The sequence below is a fragment of the Pholcus phalangioides genome, unplaced genomic scaffold, assembly GCF_987345545.1.
Source record: "Pholcus phalangioides strain wild (caught in Gottingen) unplaced genomic scaffold, Ppha-v1.0 ptg000039l_1, whole genome shotgun sequence".
Taxonomy (NCBI): Eukaryota; Metazoa; Arthropoda; class Arachnida; order Araneae; family Pholcidae; genus Pholcus; species Pholcus phalangioides.
The window spans coordinates 20,000,001-20,026,429 of NW_028301625.1; the positions used below are offsets into that span (position 1 = coordinate 20,000,001).

The 26,429-nt window shown below is 32.3% G+C and overlaps 2 protein-coding genes across 5 annotated transcripts in view; one reads left to right on the plus strand and one right to left on the minus strand.

The window, feature by feature from the left end:
- The window catches only part of LOC149065667 (transmembrane protein adipocyte-associated 1 homolog), a 41,342-nt gene extending 35,662 nt beyond the window's left edge, over positions 1–5,680 (plus strand). The window contains exons 11-12 of one of the 3 annotated variants that reach the window (XM_089253411.1): positions 851–980; positions 1,218–1,575. In XM_089253411.1, coding sequence (XP_089109537.1) covers positions 851–980; positions 1,218–1,430 — 343 coding nt within the window. In that variant the 3' untranslated portion in view covers positions 1,431–1,575. Of the gene's footprint in view, positions 1–850; positions 981–1,217 lie in introns of all 3 variants that reach the window. The other 2 variants (XM_089253409.1, XM_089253410.1) reach the window with 2 other exon arrangements.
- Positions 5,681–8,004: 2,324 nt separating this feature from the next.
- The window catches only part of LOC149065668 (tetratricopeptide repeat protein 38-like), a 76,789-nt gene continuing 58,364 nt past the window's right edge, over positions 8,005–26,429 (minus strand). Inside the window, exons 12-14 of one of the 2 annotated variants that reach the window (XR_016195594.1) lie at positions 20,828–20,901; positions 12,805–12,933; positions 10,304–12,193 (exon numbers count right to left, since the gene is read on the minus strand). Coding sequence is in view for 1 of the 2 variants with exons in the window: in XM_089253414.1 (XP_089109540.1) it covers positions 12,879–12,933; positions 20,828–20,901 (129 nt within the window). In the remaining variant the exon portion in view is untranslated. Of the gene's footprint in view, positions 12,934–20,827; positions 20,902–26,429 lie in introns of both variants that reach the window. The other variant, XM_089253414.1, reaches the window with a different exon arrangement.

The following is a 26,429-nucleotide window of genomic DNA, read 5'->3' on the forward strand; positions in this document are numbered from 1 at the left end:
TAACACCAGCTAAGCACTCATCATCTCATGCCATGCACTTCTTCGCCTGTAAGCTAACTAAGCATTCCTTCCTCCTTCTTTAGGGACAACAACATTTATTTGTAGACAAACTAGTTGTTGTTAGGTCAGAATTCCTGATCATTTTGTTTTCTTGCCAAAGAATTCATACTACCAACATAAATCAAGTATTAAAAAAAATATGGTGCCCTTTATTTTATGGATTTTTTCTGTACTTGTACTTTTTCCTCTCGATAAAAAGGGTCAACCACTTCCAGAATTTCATAGCCCCATTTATATGGTAAATAAAATAGATAGTATCTTTCACTTGGCAATAGTAAAAAATTGCAAGGAATTTTGGGAAAGGGACAAGAAACCCCATAAATCCACCAAAGAAGTAGTGTAAATCTTTCTTCTGCCTTTTTCCCTGCAAGGGGAAAAAGTTTGCAAGCAGGTTTACATTCACCAAACCAACTCTCATTCAACCTCAATCTTGCACATTCAAACAGGCTTTTGGGGTTTGCAGAATTACCTTCCTCAAGAATAGTGGTGTCCAATGCACAATCTTGAGGTGGCAACCAATGATCCAACCAGAAGTTTGCATATGCAAATTATAGAATGCCATTTTTTCTCAAAGTAGCAAATTTGAATGTGCAGGTTATACACAAGAAGTTATGTTAGTTTTATGACTAGAAGAACTCGGGAGGGTGACAGCACAATATGTCTCATTAAGTAATAGTTGTTATATATTTTTTTCTTATATATTTAAATTTTAAAGCCTGAGTTTTGTCATTTCTACATCATTAAAATATGAAATGTATCTCACACATCATACTTTTGATTTTTTGTCCAGTGTGTCTCAGCCTATCATCATGTTCTCATACAAGGCACAAGTAGATGATGTCGTTGAAGATGATAATGTTAGTCTTCCACATCAGCTTTCATGTTCATCTTTGAAGACAGATTCTGATTATATTTATCAGGTAAAAACATTTTCTTCACAAAAACAAAAAAATTTCATTTTAATTTCATCATATTTGTGTGCATATTTATATATAATTGTTTTTTTTTCTTGGTTCTCTCTGTTATATCATTGTATAAAGTCATACTACATATTCACATGTTCTGAAAGTTTTAATATATCTGTTGATTATTATGGTGATAGATAGTAGAAGTGATGCATGAATGTGAATAAACATAATTTTTTTTTCTAACCACAGAATAACTCACTGTATGATAGCACTCACTTTGATGCAGCAAATATCAACCCATTATATATCCATTCTCTTCAGTCACCTGATAGTTTCATGGGTTTTGAGTCACAGAGTGTAACAGGAAGCATCAACTCAAGCCCACCACCACAAACTCCATCTAATCATCAGAAACAAAAGCAGTTACCACCATCTTCAGACATTCCGAATAACTGTTCATGAAACTTGATTTGTTTTAGTAGAAGAAAGGAATTTTGAGATAGATGTTCTTTTCTATTCACCTTGTATCAAAGATGTTTTTAAAAATGATGTGTACAAATTGCATGATGTTAATTTATAGCCATGTAATATATGTGAATATAATAAGTCATACTATAGATTTGTGATGAATGACATTGGTGTATTCAATGTAGTTATTGAAAAATTTATGCACTAATGGAATGAAATATACCGAACCAAAGAAATGTGTAAAATTTTGATTTGAGCTCTGAACAAACTGCAAGTACTGTAGGAAATAAACTTCGAGTAGAAAAATTTGTTATTTTTGTTGCACTTTTCTTGGACAACAAAATTATGTTCTTATCTTATCTCTTTATGTAAATATGGTGTTTAAGGATGATTCAGGCTCATAAGTTGTTGAAATCTTGAGAATTCACTAAAACAGCTTGGAGAGAAAAAACTGGCTGGTATTTTTTATTCCATCACTATCCAGTTTTTACTATTTTCTAGTGATTGCAGTCAAAAAATAATTTGTTTATCAACGTGATATACCATGCTTTTGTTAAAAATATTGAATGTCATTTGTTGAGTTAACTTTTATGCTTAGTTGTAACCTGTCCTGAAAGTTTTACACAGTGAAAAATAATCCTAGTCATTTCTGTAAACACAACTCTTGAGAAACTAAAGATAAAACTGTAAACCATGAGAATTGAAGAGATAATTGATATGGCATTTAAAGATGATTTTTTTTTTTCAAATGCAGTAGAGCCTTTATCAACAGAAGCACAAGGTTCACTTATGCAGCCCTGTGAATTTCTAGCAAAAGAAATCATTCAAATTGGTGATTTGAAAACATTTTTGCATAACTCTTAGAATTGTCATTATGTATCAGTTTTATTTTTTATTTGTAAATAAATTTACCTGTGATCACCAAACTTAAATTTCCCACATTTTTGAAGATCTCATCCAAGGTGACATCAAACTTATCCTTGCTGGTTAATCAAGGCTCTACTGTACATATTAGTATCTAAAAAACATGAAACTGATATACTGGGATATATTTCCATTAGCTTGTGAAAAATGGTTTCATTTTTTTTCAAACATTTCTATTATTTTTAAAAGCTCATTGCCGCAGTCTTTTGAACAGTTCCATACAATATTATTGGTTCATTTCATATTAGAATGTTAAGCTTTATGGGAAAAACTTAAAATGTAAGCAGTTTTATCATTTAATTTTTTTGGTTTTTGTATATTTTTTTTCACCTTTTTTAAAATCTTTTGCACAGATATCCAAGATGAAAATAATTACAAAATAAAAAATACTACTTGTATGTGACAGAACAGCAGTATTTTGGTCATATTGAATTTTTTTCTAATGTATTTAATTTCATATTAAGAATATCTTTAACTTGTTATTGTCAATGTTATTCAATGTTCTTGTCTTCATTTTTGTAGTGCAGACATAAGTACTTTTTTTTTAGTTTTATTTTGGCATAAACAAGGTGTATTTTTCTTATATTTTTTAACCATTCAAATCTTCATCATGCTTCTCATGTAGGATTTCTCAGTTTCAGGAAACTACCGGCTTTTCATTAAGGCAGTAACAGATGATTTTTTTGCTTCAGTGAAATTTTTTTGCATTTTTTTTTTTGAGCAAAAAGCTATACTTCAGTACATGTGAGAAGAAAATTTATTCTTCATGCTAGTCTTGAAAATTTCTGAAATATTTCTTTGAATCGAACTCACTTTTGAAGTAAGTCATTTTAGTTTTGAACCCAAGACTTACTGTTATGATAAAAGGTAACAGCTCCCAAAACAAATACTGCAGTGACAAAATGAACTGCACACTGCTGTATCTGTCACAGGTACCCAAAATTAAACTGAAATCAAAGTATAGTTCCCTAAATCACACTACATCAAATTGAGGCATGCACAATAACTCTACATTTGAGCAATGAATAATTTCATGTTAGACAACTCTCTGCAGAGCAGCTAAAACACATCCACCCAAAATAATGAAACATGCTTCACATTTAGTGTACTGTCTGATCATTTGATAATTATACTGAAAATTGACTCATTTGTGGCTAACTGAGTGCAATGCATAAAATATACTGGTGTTCAAAATCTAGCAAATTTTCATATTTTTTTGAATTTATGAAAAACTAATGGACATATTGAGAAATCTGGTATAAATACAATGTACCATACAAAATAGTCATAGTACATACTCATGATTACCAGTAAGGCTCATCAGTGCAGGAATGTCCAAAACCTAATCTTGCAAGATCAAAAATAAAATGATTAATATTGTGCACTGTCATACAGTTTTCAGTGAGATATACTGAAAACAAGGGAGTTGGCCCCAACCCTACAAAAACAGTTTTCAGTCCCTGGATGATTTTTAGAGGTCAGATCTCACATTCTGAATGTCTTAATACTAAATATGTACCAATGTGAGAAACAAGTCTACCAAAAGTGCTTTCCGTCCTATTACTAGCATTAGAAATTTTGCGTATATATTTTTTGTGCAATAAAAATACACATGGTGTTATTTGAATTCGTAATATAAAATAGAAAACTAATATATAGCAATACTCTAGACATAATCATCACATAGGTGTTATCAGTTTCCACCTGCATCACTTCCCAAGCAGTAATGCTCCACAAATGAAATATTGTGAAAAACAGAGAAAAATTTTTTCTTGAAATCAATCTAAGAAATACATGTGGAAACACACCTCAAAAATGTCAAATTTCATAAGTAGATTTTCATAGTAACATTTGTAGTTTAAATGGTCAAGTGTATATTTTCAAAATCCTCATATAAGCATATATGTATTCATGAAATGCTGTGTCAATATTAACCTTCATGGCAACATTTGCGAGATATCTAACCATCTGAAGACCATTTTATTTTAGTAAAAATGAGCCCAAACACTCGTTTGTAAATTCAGCTTCTGCTAAGAACATGTTTTCCATTCCCCCTGAACTTGTCAGATCAACTGCCAGTGGGCATTTCAGTGTTTGAAATATATGCTTTGCGGTGGTACAGGAATATGCAACAGTATAAATAAAATGGAAAAAGATTTTTTTCCTTAGTTTATTGTTCTTACAGTTTGGGTGGGAAGGATCATCGCACTTGCAGAAAATTAGAAAAAAAGTGTTATTCTTGAAGAAAGATGTGCCATTTTATGGAGGGCACACATTTCCACTGTGCCAGTTATAATTGTATATCAGTGAAATAGAAAAAACTAGAAAGGGTTAAGGCCTTTAGTGGCTATCTAGCATGACTAAATTGACGTTTTACAAACAAGTTTAAAAACTTCTGGCTTACTGTTGAGTTCTATGTTGATTTTAAACCTCCTTTGTTCCTCTGGTTTTATTTTTTTTTTAAATTTTAACACACTCAAAATATATGCTATGAGCACATAGCGGCTGCATGATAATTTTGAAAATTTTTCATTAATGCAGTCCTCGAAGAGAAGCATTATCTCGCCTGAATCTTCAACTATTTTCTGCATGCTAAGGAGGAGTATATTCTAATAGAAGTTGCAAAGGTTGTTGTCATATATATAATACATATCAACGGCCCAGTTCAAAAAGGCAATAACTTGCATTTTTGAGTTATGCACACCATGACATTGGAAAATGCCTCTACTTATTGCAAAATAGCAACAACTCCCAACCCAGTTTATATGCTCCCTACTGTAATTAAATCTGAGTTGATTCCCATTCAGTTTCATACAAAGTAAATCTTTCAGATGCAGGTATCTCAAAATATAGAACTCTGAGATTTTTTTTAACTGGGCCGCCGATATATTATTCTGTTAAAATTTGTTATTCTGTGTAACCTCAGTTTAACAATAACTCAATACCCTAGATAGCTAACATTCATTCATTAACTAAACATTAATTTAATAGATTATTACTAGTCTCGTAGACTACTGAGTAACACTGATTTAAGTTATCTAGGGTTAAATGGCTCAAATAAAACTTCATTGAAACTTGAACAGTATACTTACCACAGAACAGCAAAATTATTTTTTGTAATGTCAGTTGATTAATTAGTATCACTTTTATTGACCTCCAGAATTTATTAAAATGTGATATTTGTCTGTGTATACAAACTGTACTGATACTGTTTCAGAATTTATTTAACAAATGTGTTTGTGTGCATGAAATTTAAGTATTAAATATAAGAGTAACTGTACTTAATTCTTGGGGGAATTAAATTCTAAATTTTTTGTTGTACATTTTGGGAGTTTTTCTTTTTGTATGGGTGTGACAAATTTTTTAGATTACTTTGTTAATTGAGACTGAAAAAATGATATTGCTTTCTTTAAATTTCAGATTAAATTGAAATAAAAGGTTTTTTTTAAATGTGATCTTCACGTATTCCCAAGGGATCAGCATGATCCGCCCAGGGAGTTTGTTAGTGTTAGTAGACATCCATGCCCGAACCAGGATTGGATGCTACATTTTTTTTGAGCTCATAATGAGGGAGGTATAATTTTTCGGTTATAAAAATATCAGGAGGTTATGGATGCTACATTTTTTTGAGTTCATAATGAGGGAGGTATAATTTTTCAGTATTGAATTTTAGAAATTAATTTCTTAGACATTATTGCAAAAAAACGGCAAATAGAAAGGGTTATTAAATTCTAAATGTATATTTTGACACACGAAGAGTGCCTTCTTTGTAGGAAAGAAACAGCTAACAATCTACCATATGATCTCACCAATGCAGGGTCCCCATCAAACTAGCCTGACAACTCCCCAGGTTGCTCATCAGATTAACATATCTGATCAATTCATATGGTCAAAATTTTTGAGACAAATTAGGAGCCCAGAATTTCCAAATCCTTATATCTAGTGTTAATCTGAAGTCTAAATTTTTAACCTTAAATTAGCGCTAGACTTACTGATTTTGACATTATTGATGAGGGGCTTAAATTTTCTGCAGTAGTCAAAAAAGGAAATAGAATGTTCTGTTGCATACATAGAAAGGTCTCTTCTAGTGCTCTTAAAGTCACCCTATGCTTTTCTGTGGTTTAGTTCACCTTTAGCCTAGTAGATACATAAACATAAGAATATGTACTACTTTAACCTATACCTATAGGAGGACGTAGACGAGCTACTTTAGGGCTCTTGAGCTATGAAGAGATTTTTTAAAAATTTGTCTTCATTAGAAGATTGAAGATATCGGCATGGAGGGGGAATATTGTGAATCACAGTAATAACTTATGTCACCCCACATTTACATATTGTCTCATCATAAAAATACTTTTTCTCTATTGGACACTGAACAAATCATAAAGGCCTTTGACGTCATGTTTTTAAAATTTACCCTGTGACAATCATATCCAAGACAAAAAAGATAAGAAAATCTACACATTTGCTTCCCTTCGTCTCAGGAAAGAGGCATTATCATTGTGTGTTTCAGCTACAGCTGACTATTTGACCTAATATACCTATTTTGTGTTCTTTTATAATGTAGGCACTAGTGTGGAGAAAACATTGCAAATATAAATGAGCTCGTACCAACAGATGATCCTTTGCCTAGAGAAATTCTCTTTGAATTAATGATCGCCGTGAAAACATCAATTACTAAAACAGCTGATCAATATGGCGTTTTGGTTGCCTTTTGTGTTAATCATCTTATCTTTCATATGAAAAGCGGGTACAATGACAGCATGCTGTTACATTGATTGGTGTGCTACTACTTAAGAAATCATTGAAAAAACCCTAAAAAAGTTGTTTTTGTCACAAAATTTAAATCCATGTATATGCAGAGCGAGTCAATGTAAATTTGGGTATTTTCATACCTCGACAGTACCTGTACTGAATTTTGAAATCCGAGGAGGTTATGCAACTGACTCAATTTTTTTGATCAATTTGATGTGAGATGAGCCCTCTGTAAAACATGAAATAAAGCACATTTCCTTTTAATTTTACGATCATTTACTCATCTGCATATTTACTTTCTCTAGTAAAAAATTTCAAACATACAGCACAATGCATTCAAGGTGTTGCAATTTGTATGGCCAGCAGTGTATTTATTTTGTCAGAGTTGTACATGCTTCATGCCACCTGTATTATTTTGAAGTGAAGATGGTAAATGCTTGCATTTTCATGTTGAAGGTCTGCTAGCTCTCTGCTGAGACTTTTTCAAATGGGAGACCAGATTTTTCATATGAGGTGCTATGGCATAGTGCATTACCTCATCAAAAAAGACATGCCAAGGTCTGTTTGACTATAATGTATACCCCTCTAAGTATAATTGTGGTGTTGCAGCCAAGGATGCTATTTGTGCTCTGGACAAGGGTCCAAGCACCACCAGAACTGGGTTCAGAAATCCAAATTTCCTACATAAAGATGAGCACCCACAGGTTCAAAATACTTCCAATGCCCCCAGAGAGCAAACGAAGTATAGACACTTCCTTGACCATTACAATTTTCAGACAACTCTCCGTTCAAGAATAACCATAAATCTACTCCTGAATTTAATTTTTCTATAGAACTGAAAAAAAAGGACGAAGGAATAATAGCAATGAGACATTAAGATGCTACCATAAACATTAAAAAAATATATTTATTCACAAACATTTTTGTATAACATTCAAGTACTAGAAGCGCTTGGTTATATATTTGACAACAAGCTTCTGCTAAAACTGTTTAATAATATATAGGCAAAGTTTCAACAAGAACACAGACATAAGCTTTCAAAATAAAATATAAAGGCTGCATAGTGAAATACATCGTTCAAGCAATGCAAACTGAAACAAACATGTCCTCATGTCACATATTTGTGTATGTGTGTGCATATTTTAAAAGAGAAGTATCACAAATAATTTGAGAGCTCTCCAGAAGTAAAGCCTTTTGCAGTGGAAGTCACAACTATCCAAACAACAAAGGTTTTAATACTATTTCAAGTAAATATTTAAGGAAAGATACACAAGTAGTAAAGCAACATGCTGAAAAGAATTTGCATGCCAGGAACAATTTTATTAAAAATATATGAATAGGCACAGATATATCCTAGTCAAAATATGACTTTCAGGAAAATAACTTTTCTTCAAACTAACCATACACAGGGCCAAGTTATTATGTAATTACCTGCTTTACTCAAGGAAATTAAATATTAAAATCTAAGAAAATTTAATTGAAAGTAAAGTTCTCAGGTCATTAAAAGCAGAGAATTTCAAGTCATTGAAACTTATCATATTGAGGTTGGCAGATTTAATATTGTTTCAGCACTAGATTTTTTTGGCAAAGAAAAAAGTTAAAAAAATCACAGAGAGGTGGCACAATCACCGAAGACTACTCCAGGATGTAAATATAAAAGGATTCTTGAAGACAAGGCATCTGAAAAATTCTTCGTTTGTTTATGTAAACAACCTGTAAGGTATGACACTTTTGACAAACGTACCATAAAAAGTTTTTTCAGACATGAACACTTAGCATTATGTAACCCTGACAGCAATAAAAAATGTAATTTTTACCATGTGTCAGCTGTATATTTATCTGCTGGCAATTTTCAAACACTTTTCTTCTATAAAAAAAAATTTGTTGTGCTGACAATACTAACTCTGCCACCTGTACCTTGATAATTTCTCATCTTTAAGTGTTTACAGATGTTCTTCCCACCCTGTATATATAAATACTAAGAAAAATGTAAAATTCTGTGTTACATTATTGTTTGAACACAATAAATTTTCTCACATACCTTATCAATAACAGCAATCATTATACACCAGCGAAAAAAAATGTTACAAGAATCAGCTGTGATTTACAAACTGATGAAAATTAAATGGATAAAACTGCCCATCTGGATCAAAATGTTACAAAAAAATTGGATTTACTTCATTTTTTGATTAAGTCTTCGAAATTCAGCAATTAATTTTGTGAAAATCAGATTTTTCTTGTTTACACTTGTCAAAATGTTTATTACTTTTCTACTCATATATCTCCCTTAACAGAGCCAATTATGAATGCGTGTAAAGATGGCTGACTTCAGCCGAGTTGAATGTCTGAGGTTATATATATAGTGTAGATGAATAATTCTTTTTTAAGTCGGGAAGTAATGCAGCTTGTTTGAATGAGAAAAAAAAAATCAATGTAAAATGAAAAAAAAGTGTCGAGTTTGTGATAATTTAAGCCTCCATCAGGTGAAATCAAAAAGTTAGATAAAGCACAATGTAGCTGCCAGATACATTAATGAAAAATTTCTATAAAACTGGTTATTATTTCTTCAAAATAAATCTAGTCAGTCATAAATGAAAAATATATAAAACTGAGCAAAAACAGAAACATAAAATTTGGTCAACAAGAGCATATGCTTTTAAAGTTATTGAAACTATTTGGAAAGAGTCGGCTCTAACCCAACATTTCTATAGGTATTATGGAAATACTGGGGGCCCAATACAAGTTTACACCTATAAGAACAAGAGGATAACAAAACTAACAGGATTGCTCTGCATCAACATTATCAAGTTTTAAGTTGAAGTAATTTTATAAATTATATTTGCATGTTTCAAGCATAGAAATCGCTTGCAAACTTAACTGTAGTATTTGGAAGACCTTTGCCTCATTATTTTGAAATGTACTAATTTTTAAAAATATTTAAGGAAACAAAAAAATGAGCTCATTGCATTTGAGGTGAAATTTGCTACTGTTAAAAACCTAGTCACACATAACAAAGCCACATGACTAACAATTGCTTACAATAAAGGGAGAATGAACACTATCACACAGAATCTACACTTCTGAGTTAAAGCTTTGATATTTGAAATTTTGTTTGCGATGCACCTGTGTCAGATACATTGTGCTTGATGAAGGGTTAAATTTAAAGAAAAAAAAGCGAGTCTTTCTTAAATGTAATGAAAGATATCTGTTCACCTTTCAGTTTATTTTCATAAAATTTTATATATAACACACAACATGTTTCATTTAAAAATATAACTTGACATATACCTTTAACAACCAGAGAATCCAAAAAGTTTGATTCTCTAAACAAGAAAAATACCAAAAGAAATATACTCAACTAATTTCAATATCCAATAATAGGAAAACAAGACATACCAATCACTAATTTATCATGATGTAGCTACATTAAAAAAAGAGAAAGTCAACAATCTTATTAACAAAGCTATAACCAAGAAACTTTGCAGCATACTTTTTTTAATGAAACAACAAAAAGGAATTGAAAGCAAAAATAATGTCACTTATCTGACACTGCCTTTCATTCATCACGTCTGACAAAACTGTACAATACAGTAAAACGCCTTTTTTGTGGATACCGGCACAACAAACAAATTTGTCCGTAAATGAGGGGTGACCTTAATCAGGGGTTTGAAATGCATACTTTTATTATACAAGGGAAATTATTATTTGGCCATAAAAGAGGGGGTTTGGTACAAGAGGTACTTTTGCGACAAAGAAATAAGAAAGACTCATTCACTTAAGGAAATAAAACTGAATTTCATTCATAATTTGTTCTTTGGCCAAGATTTTTTAAAAATCATTCGTAAAATCTCCTGTGAGGTTCACAAATTATGAATGAATAATAAAAATAATCGAATGATTACACATAGGGGTTGCATTTCTCTGGGACTTCTTAATAACATATGGAAAAAGTAATGCCCACACAAGGACTTTACTGGCTCCCCATAATTAATGTCTATATAAGGCAAAACAACAATCTCCTGCATCCCTCCTCTTACTCCAGGGGTTTCCCTGAGCACTGCCAAGGTATACCCATCCATTAAGATTATCTCCTTATTTTTCATGTCATAGAACGTATCAAATTAACTTAAGAGATTTATGACAATCATGATAAAATTTCATGAGCAGAAGATCATGAGAATTTTGTAGTTTTGGAAATGCTTTTTAGCTAAACTCATGATACAAATTTCTAAGTTTAATTTTGGTTTTCAGTTTTGGAATCATAAGGATTTTCATCTATGTGTTTCTTTCATAAATGGGTATGAAAAACCACAAAAAGTAGAAAAATTATTCTATGCTCACTTTTTTTTTTGATCTCTCAAAAAGAAAAGATAATATATTTGTAGGTAACAAATATACACTGGAGAGACCCTGATGATACATTTAAAACATTTTTAGGCAGATTGAGTCATTGATTCTTCACACACACTCAAAAAAATCAACTTAGATTAAATTTCATTCAAATAAGAAAAATACATGATTTTTTGTGAAAACATGATTAGAATAACATTTTCTTTCTGAAAAAAAAAAACAACAGCAAACAAGCATCATTCAAAAAGGAGAAAAAAAAAAAAAAAGGTATGTTTAAAAATTTTTTTACTCAAAATGACTATAGGTTTTTTTGTTTAAGTTTTCCTGAAATATACATCCACAAACAAAGTTCGACTTTCATCTATATCGCACTGCAATATTTAAATTAACTGAAAGCTACAAAACAAATTTGTAGTCTGTTTTTGGTTCAAACTCGCATCCTGCTGTCTATTTAATTTAAAATTCATTTCAGAAAAATTGGACAAGTTCACAGATTTATTTGATTAAATTTTATAAATATTTAAAAAATTTCCTGAAATTATGATTTGCATTTTGACAAAGAAAAGGTAATATACATAAAATAAATAACTTGAACTATATGGCAGCTTACTTTGCTAATTGAAAACTCGTGTATACACAAAGATGTCTTCTAAATAATCAAAAGAAACTTTCCACTGCAATGCTTTGCTCAAAAACGTAACAAATTAACTTAAAATTCTTCCCATATTCTGTGCAAAAAAAAAAAAGAAAATCATTCTCACTTACACCATACAATCAAATGTTGTACTACAGGTGGAACTTAAATTTGACTGAATAATGCGTATCTCAATACAATATCCAAATTAAATAAATCAACAAAATATGTCAACCAACATTTTTTTTTACTTCAATAATGACCCCTCTTTACAAGAGGCTTGGTACTTGAGTATGGATAAACATTTTTAAAAGTAAAGAGTTTTTTTTTACTTCCAACGCACATCACTAAAATTGAATGGCTATACCCAAACACGTTCCCATTCTGTTAAAAGGTCAAAATTTGAGGCACTGTTTACAAGGGAAATAAAATATAAAAAAAAATTAAGTTGGAATACAACTTGCTAAGTATTAATATTAATTCATGGGGACAGCTACAGAATAATCAAAAATAACAATCTGCATAACAGCAAAGGAAAAAAAAAGTAGAAATTAAGTCTATTTTTTTGGTTTTACTTGGAAAGAAGTTATGCATAAACAATTTCATATTAATATTTTTGATCAATGAAACTATTATGTGTCGTTGCTGAAATACTTTGAAATTCAAATTATACAAATTAGCTACAAAAAAGAAAGAAACACATACACAAATGAAGTCCATAAAATGTTCCAGTGAGTCATTTTCAACAAGACTTTCATTTTAAAAGTTCATGTGTGTTTTCAATCTTGCACTTGACTGATGCTTTTGAATCTAGTTCTCTCACTCAGTAGCTGTCTATATATGTATGAAAAAAATTTAAGAAAATATCATATTGTTATAAAACTATATCAAGTTAATGTACCTGAAATAAAATGGATCAAAATTTCTATGAAATTTAGTGCAGTTTTCTTATAATAAATTTGATTTATATGGAAAATTCATTATAAAATTGTTTCATTAAAAAAATTACAGAAATTCAAATGATGGTAAGGTGTTGGAAAAAAGTTTAAAGGCAACCAAAAAACTCCTAAATCCTGAAAACTTGTGCTTACAGGTGCATGAAAGTTTTATACTGGCAATAACAAGTAGAACTAAACATTTCCACTAAAAATAATTTTGATGTGCTGCAAAAACCCTCAATCAAATACCTCAAATATTGCTTTACTATATAAAAATTCTTATTGAAAATACACACATTAGTTGCATTTAATGTTTGAAGTGACTATGTTATACTAAGAATAAGTACTTAATATGATTGTAAAATAATTTTCTACTCTCTGGAAAATTATTTTGGACAATATATATATAAATTTCTTATAAAATATACAATTTCAATAAAGCATAGCATAGAAGCTGAAGGAAAAACTATGGAATGATTTGATATTCTTCAATTCCAGATAGTTTTTGACCTACCAAAATCTTTTTAACTGCTTATATATGTGTATATACATGGTGATTCAAACTCAACGTACAAACTTTTACGGGAGGTAGAAAACACAAAAACAAAACAGAATCACAAAACAAAAAAAAAAATTTTTTGTGCATAACTGTGAATTTACCACCAACAAGTGATCTTTGAGCACTTGTTGTGAAACTTAGCATGTACACATACTGTCCTCATGTAAAGTATCACTAAATAAAGAGTTTTTCCCACCTATTATTGGCTTGTCATTTCTGCATCTTTTTTTTTCTATTTGCAAAAACAAACACAAAATACATTTCAAAGACAAAACATAAACCATATAGAAAGGACAAGACATGAACACATAAAATCATACTGGGGTCCCAACAGACTTAAAGTCCTTACATGTAGCCCGATGGATTAAATTTTCATATTTTGCTACCATTTCTCAAGAACCATACGTTATGTTAATAAATGTTATGTAATAAGATATAAATATTTCTAAAAGTTATGCACTCTAAAAATTTGAATTATTAGACCTGAAATTGTTGAATTACGATATACAGTGAAACATGTTTAAGATGAACACGGTATGAGACGGAAACCTGTCTTAAACAGAATCAAAATATAGTTTGTTGAATGATTAGTGCTTTTATTTGCATCTTTATAAAATGGAAATCTGTCTATAACGGAATATTATTTCAGTCTGTTGACATTGTTTTGTATAGGTTTCACTGCATTTTTTTATACAAATTGAGAGACTAAGTAATAAATATACTTTTTCGTTTCACAATGCTATCTATATACAGGGTGATTATAAAAAAACTATCCCGACATATGGGCCCCTAACTATCATACCATTCACAGAAACTGAATGAAATTTTGGCATAAGGTATTTTGATGTATGCGCTCAAGAATGATATGGAAAACAACAGTGTCACTCTAACAGTTACGGTTACAGTGAGAAAATTTCGAAAATATGAAATGGCAACACCAAGTTTTTTGTATTGGAATGTGATCTCCATTGTGAAAAACCCTAAATAGCGTTCGAACGGCAACTGCAGCATGAAAATCACCGGCGGTAGATAGGCTAAAAGTGAGGATAACCAATAAGGACAGAGAAGCAGCATAAAATAAAGCATTTTATTTTGTTTCACAAATTTTCCACATGACCTTGTGGAGGACTAATCAGGCTGGGATCTCAGCCGAAGAAACGGTGTGACAAATGAAACGAACATTAATGCTCTGGTGCACGGCAAAGTCCTTTTTACGTTTTCCTTGCCTAGCTATGGGGATTTTCGTGCTACAGGTGCTATTCCAACGCTATTTAGTGTTTTTCAGTATGGAGATCGCATTCCAATACAAAAAACTTGGTGTTGCCATTTCATATTTTCGAAATTTTCTCACTGTAACCGTAACTGTTAGAGTGACACTGTTGTTTTCCATATCATTCTTGAGCGCATACCTCAAAATACCTTATGCCAAAATTTCATTCAGTTTCTGTGAATGGTATGATAGCTAGGGGCCCATATGTCGGGATAGTTTTTTTATAATCACCCTGTACATTTGTTTTTAGACTTCAAATTCATGTTTCATTCTTGCTGAAGTTCTGTTTGTTTTCTACTGTAACAATATATTGTTTTTTAACACAAAATTTATAAGTCTGTAAATGTATAGCTGTCTAATGTCCATGAATGAATGAATGAACACCAGAACTTTGCCACTGGACTTATCCCGTTGCCGAGATCTCTTCCAGCCCAGCTTTGTGGCAGAGTCTGGAACATGTCTAATATCCAGTGTATGACAATTTATATTGCTATCGTATGTATTACATGTTTGTATTATTAACGTTCTTGCTTTGTTGTGTGTTATTCAATTTTGTAATATTGATTAGGTAAGATTCACCCCAGGCACATAATCTATAGTAGGGGTCTTCAACCCGTGGCCCGCCGTTGCTATTTTGGTGGCCCGCCAAAACATTTGGATCGATTGACACAATATCATTCAAAAATAGGGTAAAATACAGATTTCAACAAAAAAAAGTGACCTAGCTTCATATAGACTTATAACAAAGACAGACTGATCAGTGTACAGTATATAGCTTTTTAATAAAGCCTTTAACGCAAAAGGAAACACATCATACACTTCTTCACCATAAATAACTTTGAGTACATCCTATCCACCTTGAGTGAGAGAAAGCAGAAATGAACGGAATTTCCATGGTATCGTATTTTTTGGGTGTATGGTTGGGAAAGGAGCAGGTGGATGTATGCATCTTGATTGGTTGGAAGAAGGATTTGTACAATATTAGTACAGTTAGTTTACTTGCGTTTTTGGTCTTTGAAGTCTTTTAGTTTTTAAACGAGTGCATGATGGCGAATCCTGATAGCAAAAAAAAAAGAAAGTTGAAGAAAAAGTGAAATTTGTTCAGGAAAAGTGGTCATCCCTTTATTTTTTCATTGGAAACAAGGCTAAAGCAGTTTGTTTCATTTGCAATGAGAGCGTAGCCATGATGAAAGAATACAATACTAAGAGACATTACGATACCAAGCATAGTGCGAAGTATTATGTATTGAAAGGACATTTTTTAGAAGTGAAAAATTTGATGAACTGATATCGCAGCTGAACTATCAACAGTCACTATTCTTTGGAAGAAATGAACAGTCTGAAAATTGTGTTCGTGTTAGTTACATAATAGCAGAAAAAAAATGTGAGACGTGGGAAGCCCTTCGTTGGTAGAGAATTCGTTAAAGAATGTCTTCAGTCTGCAGTTGATGTGCTTTGCCCATCACAGGCTCAAGTTGTTTCGAACATTGTTTGTCTGGTGTGACAGTAGCAAGACGCATGGAGGATCTGTCAGCAGAAGCATTCAAGACCTTCTAATCCAAATGTGGGGGATTTTTTGTTTTACTCAGTAGCTATGGGTGAATCGACGGATGCAACAGATACCGCACAAGCAGCCATTTTCATTCGTGGTATTGACAAAAACTTCAAAATTGTTGAGGAGTTAGCTAATGTTGTTGCACTTGAGGATACCACACGAAGCTTTGACTTATATTTCAAGTTTGGCAAAAACATTGGCCAAATGTGAGTTGGACTTAGGTAACATATCTGCCATAACTACAGATGGTGCTCCCTTTATGACTGGTCAGAAGAGACAGGGGTAATCACATAGTCAGATGCCGAAAAATTAATGCTTCAGCGCCTGTTTTCCTTGAAGTAGGAAAAGTTGATGAATTCATGAAACTCAAAGGAAAACTTATTGGAGAGTTTCAAGATAAAAAGCGGGTGAGATTTTTCACATTTCTTGTCTATATCACTGGTCATTGGAATGATCTAAAATACTGCTTACTGGGAAAAGATCTACTTGTCCATAATCTTTATGACAACGCAAAAGCGTTTGAAACTAAATTAGTCCTTTGGGAACGTCAGTTGCAAAACAAAAACTGCATACATTTTCCTAAATTATTGAAGTTGGTAAATAGATCTGCAACTTGGAAACCGGACGATTATGTACAGTGCATTTCAAATCTGAGAATGGAATTCAGAAGCAGATTTTCCGACTTCCGAGAGAACGAAATTACTATGAAAATGTTTTTCTCACCATTCTCAGTCGATATCGAAAGTGTTCCACCAGAGCTACTATTAGAATTTGCAGATTTGCAATGTGACTCTGCAGTTAAATGCAAGTTTTTTTTTTAATTTCTTCATTAATTGATTTTTAATCCAAGTATGTGTCCTAAGAAAAGTATCCAGAAATATGCAAACATGCATTGTTTATGTCTTCTATATTTGGCAGTATATGTGAACAGTTGTTTAGTCGAATGAAGTATACAAAATCAAAAACTAGAACATGTCCCTGAGTGATCGGCATTTGGAGGATACTTTACAAATAGCAACAACAAAATTTACATAACATTGAAGTTTTAGTCAATCAAAAACAATGTCAAGTTTCACATTAATTTAGAAATTAAGAGATACTAACCCCCCACCCCGCAAACATAGTTCGTCATACGGGTTCCCCAAAAAGGGAGCATTTATTTTCTTCACAAAAGAAAATCAACTTTACATCTTACTCCAGGGAGCAACCATTAATTTAGAAATTGCATCCACAAACATTTGTAATGTAAGTAACCAGACTATTTTTGATTTGGTACGTAATTAATTCAACATATACATGTATAAACAAAAATCATCCATTTTCATTGTGTTTCATACAATATAAAAATACCTAAAATAATTGTCCTTACCCCAATTCAGCTTAATATTTTAAAAACGAAAATGCTACATAATACAATCATAAAATATGTAGTACGTGTCACATTTTAATTTGTCATATCTGAGCATACGTAGGATCAACCTCTGGCGGGGGGGGGGGGGACAAACTGAGATTGATTGGAGGCACAAGACATCTCTGAGAAAAATTTAGATTTAACAACTTTCGAAAGCATTTTCAAGTAACAGAAATGTATTAATGTAGCAAAAAAGACATTTTTGACACTACAAATTTGAAATGTTTTTAAATCATTGAAAAAATTAATATTTGTTAAAATTAATGGAATGTTAAAATTTTTTTAAATATTTTGAAATATATTTAGTTTGTGATCGTACCTGGGGGGGGGGGCGGGGGGGGGCCCGCGGAACACGACAAATTTTTTTTGTGGCCCTCGAGCGTAAAACGTTGAAGACCCCTAATCTATAGGTTATAATTGAATAAATCCATGCATAAAAAATATTCTTTAAGAAATCTCAATCTATTAAATATTTCCATTTATAAAGCATAACTATCTTAAAAAAATCGGATTTTATGAGTTTATTTATTACATTGCAAGTTCCATTTTAAGTCGTCCTGTACAATAACTTCTAAATATTCATATTGATGTACTCTTTGTATTTCATGACAATTGCAGTTCCGTTGTGTTTGTTGGTGGCAAGTGTGTATTTTAATAGATTTTTCAGAATTAGAGTTCATGTTTCTTGTTTTAATGCATTGATACTGAGTTTTGTATACGATTAATTCAAGTTTGTTTTCGGCCATCTTGCTTTTTAAATAAGGTTCTCAATGTTGTCATCTGATGTAAAGAGCTTTATCTAATCAGTGAATGATATTAGTTGCCCATTGAGATTCAACAAACAGAAGTCATTAATATAAATCAAGAATAATGTAAGGCCCAAAACCGATCCCTCAGGGACACCCTTTTGAACCTGTAGGTATTCGTTTATTTTCAGATTTATGATGACTGCCTGTTGCCTTTTACAATAATAAGTTTTGAACCATTCTAGACTACCTCCTCGAGCACCAGCTTTATATAACTTTTGTGTTAGTATATTTGGATCAGCATTATCAAATACTTGTTTTAAGTCCAGGTAGATTATCATATTTAATCCTCCAGCTAATCAGGTTGGGGTTTCTGGTCATACATTCCTATGTGATTTTTTGTTTTTGTGTTTCTACCTCCCCTAAAAGTTTGTACATTGAGTTTTGAATCACCCTGTATATATAAGCATCTGTCTTACTCTTTTTATAACAGATAGGTATTTAAAAAGTTCTTTTACACAATATATGTAATGCTGATTTCTGCTATTAAATTATCTAGAAAATTACCGATACCTAAAACAATACCCTTATTGTGCATAACATTAGAATGTATCTAGCAATCAAAATGTGAAAGCTTCAAAGCAGAATGTTTAGCACTGTTCTGCAACGAGCCCTCGGCTGACTGGAAATGTTCTGCGGTAAAAATTCCCATACATGTAATAGTGTTTTTTGCACTTTTTCTTAAAATTCTTCCAAATTGTTCTGCGATGTACGTCGCAGATTTCGACACATTCTGCTTTGGGGTATGAAAGGACTAAAATGTCCATTAACTTGTGACAGTGCTGGCTTATATGTGATGCTAAAGAAACTCCTGTAGCTTAATTCTTAGTGCAAAAATAGGAATAATTAAGTTTGACCATGATATGGTATATTTACTAGCATTTATATAACGCAATAGTTTTTCGATTGAAGCTGTATCTAAACCAGGGCTGCAACTAGGGAAGCGCAGGCAGGTCTGGTGCTCTAGGCATGGCACCAGAGAAGGCAAAAATTTCATCCGTTAACCTCTCCTTCCACATTACCAGGGGACACAAACATGTGTGATTGCCCTGGTTGACCAAGCATCTAGTTGCGGCCCTGACCTAAACATGCAAAACAATGCTTTGGGTATAAGTCCTGCCAGTTCTGCTTTGATTGAAAATACTCTTTTAAACTCTGGATTTATACAAGCTCACCTAAGACATTTTTAGGTGAGAATAAATGAGTTTAATTAGTGTATTAAGAGATGCTACGAGAATTTTTAGTATGGAATAAAATTTTGGGCAGATCAGAAAATTTGAAATATCAAAATAAACATTTTTTTCTCAGTAATTATAATTCAAAATATAAAACACTTTAATCTACATAAAAGTAAGTTTTTGTTGCTTAACATATCTATCAGGTTAAAAAAAACACTATTTGACAACATTGACTATAAGTTTTTGACTGTTTTATACTGAGTTGGTTTCTGATGTCAAAAACCTAACCCTGATGCCCTATCACACATATTTTGAATAAACAGCTTTATTTTGCTTGGTAAATTGAACATGGGTAATCAGTAGTTTATATGTTCTAGACCATATTTCCCAACCTTTTTTTGTCCCATCACCCCCCTCCCCCCCAACAAAATCTAACCCATAGGATCCTATGTTATACCTTTAGCTCCTACCGCCCCCTTGGAACATTCCATCACCCCCAAGGGGGCATTAGCACCCACGTTGGGAATCACTGTTCTAGACTTTTTGTATGTCGAAAAATTTAAATTGCAAATTATAATTATATAGTATTTTGTTTTAATTATTATAATAAATTAATGTTCAAAAATAAAATGTAATATACAAAAAAGTAAGTTTCTCATCATGTTATATATCTGTTGTGTTCAAAATATTATCCAAAAGCAATTTATTTAGGTTATTGATGATTTTCGACAATTTTTTACACTTGTCATGTCAAAAACCGGCTTTTGATGACAAAAACCCAACCTGGACAGTAGTACATTATAGCGAATGCTATTAAAAGAATACAAAAATTTATCTTGTTCCCACTTGAAAATTAAAGAGTTCGTGTAACTATGTACATAACTGTATTACCACAGATTCTTGATATTGCTTTCAAGATACCTGAACCAAACCAAAGAAACATTCTAAAATAAAACAAAATTTTATGATTAACTATAGCAGAAAGAAAAATGATAACGTGATACTAAATACCTCAAGACACTTTGATGATGTTTACATGTTGATTTCATGGCAGCAGCAATCAACAATAAATTGAACATGTCTCTCTGTAAAAAAGAAATAATGGTAATGTGATTAGAACTTTGAATACTTTCAGGTAATGAATTATATTATGCTTGGAGTTAAATGCTATGACTGCTGCCAAGAAGATTGTCTGACAAGAAATTCTCAATAAGGTTCAAGTCAGTTCATTGCAATCCTTTTACATCAATTTAAAAATTTATTCAAAAGATGACAGATAACTGGCGAACCGCTTATCCTAGAGGTATACTTCCAATTAGAAAAATTATTGAAATGTGTAGAACTCAGATACATCATTCATGTTGCAAGGGACTGTATAGTTATTAAATTTAAAAATAAAACTTTTTATATGGACACCCTGTGCCCAAAAACCCAGTTAAAAGTGGTTTCCCTGTCTCTCCTGAGGCCAACAAAAAATTTTCATGTTACTAAGTGCAATACTTACTGAGATATTTGAATTCAAAAATTGGAGGAAAGTTGGGAAAGAACAGCAAAAACTAATGGATGATGCTTCGTTCCCTTATTTATACTGTTCTTTCCTAACTTTTCTCAGATTCTTGAATTCTAATATCTCTGCAAATATTGTGCTTACAAACGTAAAAAAATTTTTGTTGGCCTCAGGAAAGACAGGGCAACAACTTTCTAATTGAGGTTTTGAAGACAGTGTGTCTGTATAAAAACTTAACTTTTTTATTTTATTGTAATAACTACACAACCCCTTGCAAAATGAATGACGTATCAGAGTTTTACACATTATTTGGATAATTATTCTAAATTCACAGTATGCTTCTAGAATCAACGATTCACCAGTAAAATGCTGCAAGGGAAATTAAGTAATCACACAGCAAGTCAGAATAAGTACCACCTTAAGGAATCAGCTTATAAGTTGAGTAGCAAAGTTCTGGCATTCATTCAGTGTATTAGTAAATAAAAATAAAATTACTGCTTAAATTTATTTTTTGTAAACTAGAATGTTTTAATATTGAACAGAATTACATAGTTTCTACTATGCGAGTAGTATATATATGTTCTTTCTACAAATTTAATTTACCATAAAATACGCCATCAATATAATGAAAAATGAAATGAAAGTCAAAAACAATTAGTAAAAAGAATTTTTAATTTTTTTCATATTTTCCCCTTTGTAATTTACAAAAAACCTTGGATTATCAAGTGTTTTGTATATCTATATATCTAGGAATCTACTAGATACACAAAAATTAGATATACAAAAACATCTATACTGACAGATGAAAACTTGATGACACTGCCATGATGTTTTCTTTACTTTGCCTTAACCTTTTTCTCATCTGACAAAATGATCTTATACCAAAGACAGGGTGTCTACCACATACCAAAAGCAAAATATGGGGATTTTTTGGTGCCTTTTCTCGTTCTACAAAATGAACCATGGTGGACTGTTTTTACATATCAGTGGTTCCCACACTGTGAGTTGTGACCCCCTAGGGGGTTTGTGCTAATAAAATAGGGTTTTTTTTAATGAAATGGGGGAACGCGAATGAATTTACAATTTGCAAACATTTGATAAGAAATAAATTTTAATTTTTTGCAACTTTCAGTAGGGCATGATAATATCAATACATATATACACATATATATTTCGATCAACCATACAAATCTTTGATGGTGTGAGTGGGCTGCAAGCCCTTCATGTTCCCATGTATCTCCACCCATATGAAGCATTGTCTTGCACCATAAACAGAAAGCAAATTTCTCTATCAGTCTTGTTACTGAGAAAATAAAAGCGACTAAGGAAATTTATTCGCTTAGACAAAATTTCTTGTTATTGGATAAAGATTTTAAAATTTACTCTAACGAGACCCAATACACGTTGCCAGTGAAGCGGTAACCCGATCAACATGCACACTATCCCTCCTATTCAAAGAGCATGTATCTGCTTATGTATGGGAGTCCAGCAAATTACAGGACACTGCATGTGACACACTGAGTGAACACAAAACAGTGTGCCCACAAACAGAAGAAAGGTTTTTCTTGTTTTTGGAATTCCCAGTAAAAATGCCATTATGAATATTTAATTTTTTTGGGTGGTTCATGACAAGAATTATTAACCCCCCTCCCCATTATCATAAAGAAGTCAGAAAATCCAAAACCCCTCCCCCGACCATCAATGCTGACGTAATACTTGAATGGCCCCTTATATACAGACATTTCAACATTGGCATGAAGCTCCTTAGTAGTAATGAATGTTGAGCTTCACCGGGCTGGGCAACACTCTGACGACAATCAATTTTTTTTTTTTTTAATTTTTCAAACCTTTTCAATTTAAAGTTCATTTGAATACAACACCCCACAGGAACTGGACCCTAAGGGCTCAAGCCTCAAGCCACATAACCATCCCCCACACATAAATAAGTGGGTATAGATTGTTTCTTAAACGGTTTTAATGCATGGGGAGAGGCAATAGGGAGATCCCCCACGCCCCAAAAAACTTTGTAAGATCGCCTAAACCCTCAATAATTCATGAAGATTCAAGGTAATCCATCCCTGCATACGCCCTTGCGGGTCGTATATAGGACATCTAGCAACCCTAGACACCTCTGCCAATGTTCTTGTCATATTGGAGTTCTTTTTGCACCTACGACGAAGCTTTCCGCAAAAAGCTCCGGGGCATGCCCACACACTATCTTGCGGATGCAAAACCACAATTGATCGATATTAAGCAGTGTGCACAATAGCTATGTTGCGCTGCGATGCATAGCAATAATAGGCTCAAAACAATAAAAGAGCATGTCATCGGAATCGACACGCATCATAGCGATGTCGAAGAAAACACTGTTTATATAGAATGTGCACAAATGAGTCCATCTCTTTACTGATTGCATTACGGCATACTGACAAAACATATTGGTGCACATGGAAACGTTGCTCATCGGAACAAAACCATCCTGTGAGGGTACAAACATAATGCCGGCAGATTTTCCAATTCTGACAGTCAATGCTTCATTCACTTGAGCAGGGAAGCACAGTAGGGGGGGGGGGCTGAGGGTCATTCCGTGTCAAGTCAACACAGTGATTTTACTCCCCATCTCAGATTTTGATGAAACTTGGCACAGAGGTAGCCTACATGTAGATAAAGAAAACTACCCAATTTCATTAAAATATGTCAACCCATTTTGAAAATATGGCGATGTGAAGTTGTCAAAATTCACTAAAAAACACCCCACGGCCATAATTTCAAATTGCTGTAGCAACTCTCCTAATTAAGCTAAAATGATGGGACAGGTGTCATTTTGCAGCATTTTTTATGGGCTTTCCTATGATATACAACATAATATGGGCTTGAGATAAAATGTTTTTTTTAAATTAAAATTTAAATTTAAATTTTGAATTTATCAAAAAGCGCATCTTCAAAATTTTTCAAAAAATTATATTCAACACTTCACATTGTTGTTAAATAATTCCCTAAGTATGAAAGTGGGACTGTCATGGGTTTACTACTTTATAAAATTTCAAAAATACATATTTCACTAAAAAAATTGACATTTTTGTAAAATTTATAGATTTAAGTGGAAATATACATAACTTACCCATAAATAAATCTTGTCTTTATTCTTAATATATCTATGTACACATTGAAATTTACTCTTAACACATACATTCAAATGTCACTTGCCAAACCTGATACAAACAGTATATTTTTTAAGATTTACACTGTCTTTTTGAACGCTTCATTTGTTTTTACAGTATCATCCCCAGGAATTTGATATATTCTTCCTGTTGGTGTTACTGGGTTTACTTTACAAAGAACATCATTTACAGATACCCATAGAATATCAGGTTTTGTAGGATATGTATAAGACAGTAATGGGCCAGCTGGGTGAAGGAAAGTAGCTTTAACTTCATCAAGACCTTCGTCTTTTGTTAAAACATAAGCTAGCCACCATTTCCTGTCGTAGATGGCAGTAACATATCCATGAATATCTCTTAAAGCCAGTTTTTCCGGAGATTTTATGACTGCTTCAACAGTAGATTCTGTTGTACCTGAAAAAGTTTTTACTAATATTTTTGATGTACTTGATGCTATCGGTATAAAGGCATGTAACCTCTGTGTTCCTTTGATGGTAACAGATTGACTAAAGCGTTGTTCTAGAAATCTTTCAGTTTCAATGTACTCTTCTTGTGTTGAAAATTCAAAGTGTACAGATGTTATGTTTTTAACTACCTGATAAAAAAGTTGTTGTGGAGCAAGAATTTGGTTCTCATATGGCCTCTGCAGACTTGCTTTTGTTGCTAATCTCTTAACAGTGCCACCGACACCATCGCAAGGTCCTTTTCCATGTGCAGAGACAAAAAAATGCCATTCTGTATCGATGCTAAAATCTTCTTTGTGGAAACATAAGTTTATAAAATTCTTTTTATTCTTGTACTGGGCTGCACTGCCATCCGAAAAGTAATATATCTTCTGTACAGTTTGAAATTTGGTTTTTAAAAATTGAATTAGCTTTTTTTGAAAACAGTAAACTGCTATAGTGTTATGCTCTAGACAATTAGAAATTATGACATAGCTCATATGCTCTGTTTTCTTCTCTCCTTTGTAATACATTACAAAGGGGTGCACTGTTGCATGATCACTTGACCAATGATAACTCAGGGCCTCATCTTGGATCACAAAAGTGTAATTCTCGGAGAAGTCACATGTAACAACATATTCACCCTCATTCAAGTTTTCCTTGACTTCATTTACAAAAGAGCTTTGCTGCGTAGCTAGAAAATCATGGAGTATCAGTGTGGTCAATTTCTCAGAAAATAATTCGATAAACTCCAATGAGGTCTTCTGTATGGTTTCTAAGTTACATCTGCCTACTGAAACCCATTGTCGAAAAGTGATATTCTCAACCATATTATTATCAAATGAATTTTGTAGTGTACTTTTTATTGGGTCACTTCCTGGGCAAGAACTACAGTTTCCCATAATGCAATGAATTGATGCTGGGTTGCACAGCATTTTTGCCAAACAGTGTTTATAAGAGGCCAATTCTCCATTGGTTAACATACTGAGCTTAGCATTTTCTATCATAAGTTTGACATTTTGATGTGTAGTGCAAACACATACTGAGTGTGTTCCACTATGTCCTGCTAAAATGCAGTGTTTTGGGCGCTGAAATAATATTTTTTTTTTCACTAATACCAACACCTCACAAAATATTAACATTTAAAAAAGAAACTTATTACCATCACATTTAATCACCAACAATATTCACATCCAACTGCCAATGAATCAGTATGAAGACTGATCAGTCTGCCTATGCCCACAGGCAGTTGGAACCAGTTGGACTGGTTTAAAGTAGTTTAAACCAGTTAAACCATAAAATAATCACCCATCATAGTCACTAGTTGCATTTTAAACACATTAAAAATAAATTTATGAAAAAAGTGAAAATTTATTTATGGGAAAGTTATGTATATTTCTGCTTAAATCTATAAATTTTACAAAAATGTCAATTTTTTTAGTAAAATATATATTTTTGAAATTTTATAAAGTTGTGAACCCATGACAGTCCCACTTTCATAC